Source organism: Lathyrus oleraceus, chromosome 6 (genome assembly GCF_024323335.1).
Source record: "Lathyrus oleraceus cultivar Zhongwan6 chromosome 6, CAAS_Psat_ZW6_1.0, whole genome shotgun sequence".
Classification (NCBI taxonomy): domain Eukaryota; kingdom Viridiplantae; phylum Streptophyta; class Magnoliopsida; order Fabales; family Fabaceae; genus Lathyrus; species Lathyrus oleraceus.
In genome coordinates this window covers 463,607,162-463,609,189 of record NC_066584.1, presented here as the reverse complement: position 1 = coordinate 463,609,189, position 2,028 = coordinate 463,607,162, and the positions used below count along the sequence as shown (strand labels likewise).

At 34.1% G+C, this 2,028-nt stretch overlaps 1 protein-coding gene across 1 annotated transcript; it reads right to left on the bottom strand.

The window, feature by feature from the left end:
• Positions 1 to 888: 888 nt before the first annotated feature.
• On the bottom strand, positions 889 to 1,341 carry LOC127096256 (uncharacterized). Its single transcript, XM_051034850.1, has one exon. The coding sequence runs from the start codon at positions 1,339 to 1,341 to the stop codon at positions 889 to 891; it is 453 nt and encodes a 150-aa protein (XP_050890807.1).
• Between the last annotated feature and the right edge of the window lie 687 nt (positions 1,342 to 2,028).

Here is a 2,028-nt window from a genome sequence, read left to right as displayed (position 1 = left end):
ATGACTTGAACACGTCCAAAGATTGAGATTTCTCATGAATCAAATACAAGTATCCATACCTCGAGTAATCATCTATGAACATAATAAAATACCGTTGTCCATTCCAAGAACCTGTCGGGAAAGGACCACATATATCCATATGAATTATTTCTAAGACATCCTTAGCTCTTTCAACATGGAAATTCCTCTTGTTTGTTTGCTTACCCTTAATACATTGAATGCATACTTGAAAGTCCGACAAATCAAGGGATCTAAGAACACCTTCCAACATAAGCCTCTGAATTCTTTGTTTAGATATATGTCCTAATCGCTTATGCCATAAAGTGGAGGAATTCTCATTTAATTTTCGTTTTGTACCATGTGACTCTATTTGCATTATTTTGTTATAAGGACATTTAATATCAAGCATATAAAGATTATCATTCAAAAAACCGTAACCAACAACATTTGAATCATATGAGAGGCTAAATTTATTATTTCCAAACAACAAGTATAACCTGATTTGTTCAAAATAGAAATAGAAATTAAATTTCGTCTAATAGACGGTGCAACAAAAGTCTCAATTAAATCCAAATGAAAATTGGTCTTTAATAATAATCTAAAAGTCCCTATAGCCTCTACTGCAACTTCATTGTCATCTCCCACATAGATCAATCTTTCAGCATCATTTGGAGGATGACTCCACATGCAATCCTGCATGGATATACTAATGTGAGTAGTAGCACCAGAATCTACCCACCAAGTATCCTTAGGCACATAAACTAAATTAATTTTAGAACAAACAAAAGTGAGAAAATTACCTTTCTTTTCACGCCATGCAGCATACTTGGAACACTCCTTATTCATGTGTCCAACCTTTTTGCAAAAGAAGCAAGTGGTCTCCTTAGGTTATTCCTTTGCCTTCTTATTTGGAGAAAATTTTCCTACAAGTTTCTTCCTTTTATTTTGAGAATTGGTAGCCAAGTGAGCATTTTCAGTCTTATCTCTCTTTAGCCTCTCTTCCTCCTGTACACAATGAGATATGAGCTCATTGAGAGACCATTTGTTCTTATGAGTACTGTAACTCACTTTGAATTTCCAAAAGTATGCCGGGAGAGAGATCAAAACCAAGTGCACAATCAAATCTTCAGGAAGTTCTAACTTTAATGCCTTGAGTTTTGATGTGAGATTGGACATATCCATGATGTACTCCCTTATGTTCCCTTTGCCTTTATAGACCATTGAAATGAGTTTGGACAAGGTACAACTTGTCTCAGCCTTATCATTTTTAGCAAAGAATTGTTCCACAGTTTCAAGGAACTTCTTGGCGCTTTCACTCTCACCAATCGAGCACCTAATCATTTTAGGTATGGATCTTTTGATCTTCATGAGGCACATTCGGTTAGATCAGTCCCATTTTTCAATTTTAGTTTCATTTGGATTCTCAGTAGTAGCAGTGAGACACTACTCCATCGAAGATAAGTCTAAATCCATGCATCCAAGAACGATCTCCACTGATTCTTTCCAAGACTTAAAGTTCATCCCACTTAGCATATGGGTAAAGTTAATCTGAGCAACAAAATTTGGAGCGGTAGCAGTGGCAACTGGATCCATTAAAAAGAATAATAAAAATACAATAACATTAGTAGGCATTCTAAATGACCATATAGACATGCATAATATTATTTATATGCAAATTTAATAAGACTTAGATAAGATACCAAAAAACACCATCAATTTCCAATCTTTGATTGCAAGAATTAACTGTAAGCGGTACTCTCACGTGATGATCAAACATTAGTAATAAGTCTTGTCAAATAATGGATACCTTTGACATCAATCATTATCCACATGGTTAAACTTGATAATTACTATATATTTACCATCACAAATATGCAAATTTTTGGTCAAACAGTGTCTTCCTTTTGGCCGACCATAACAGTTCGCATGAAAAATTACACATTACATCTTTTGTAATTCTAATTGAATCAAATTCAAATAACAAAAGTTACTTTTGCAACTTGTTGTTTCAACTAATCCAATCAAAGT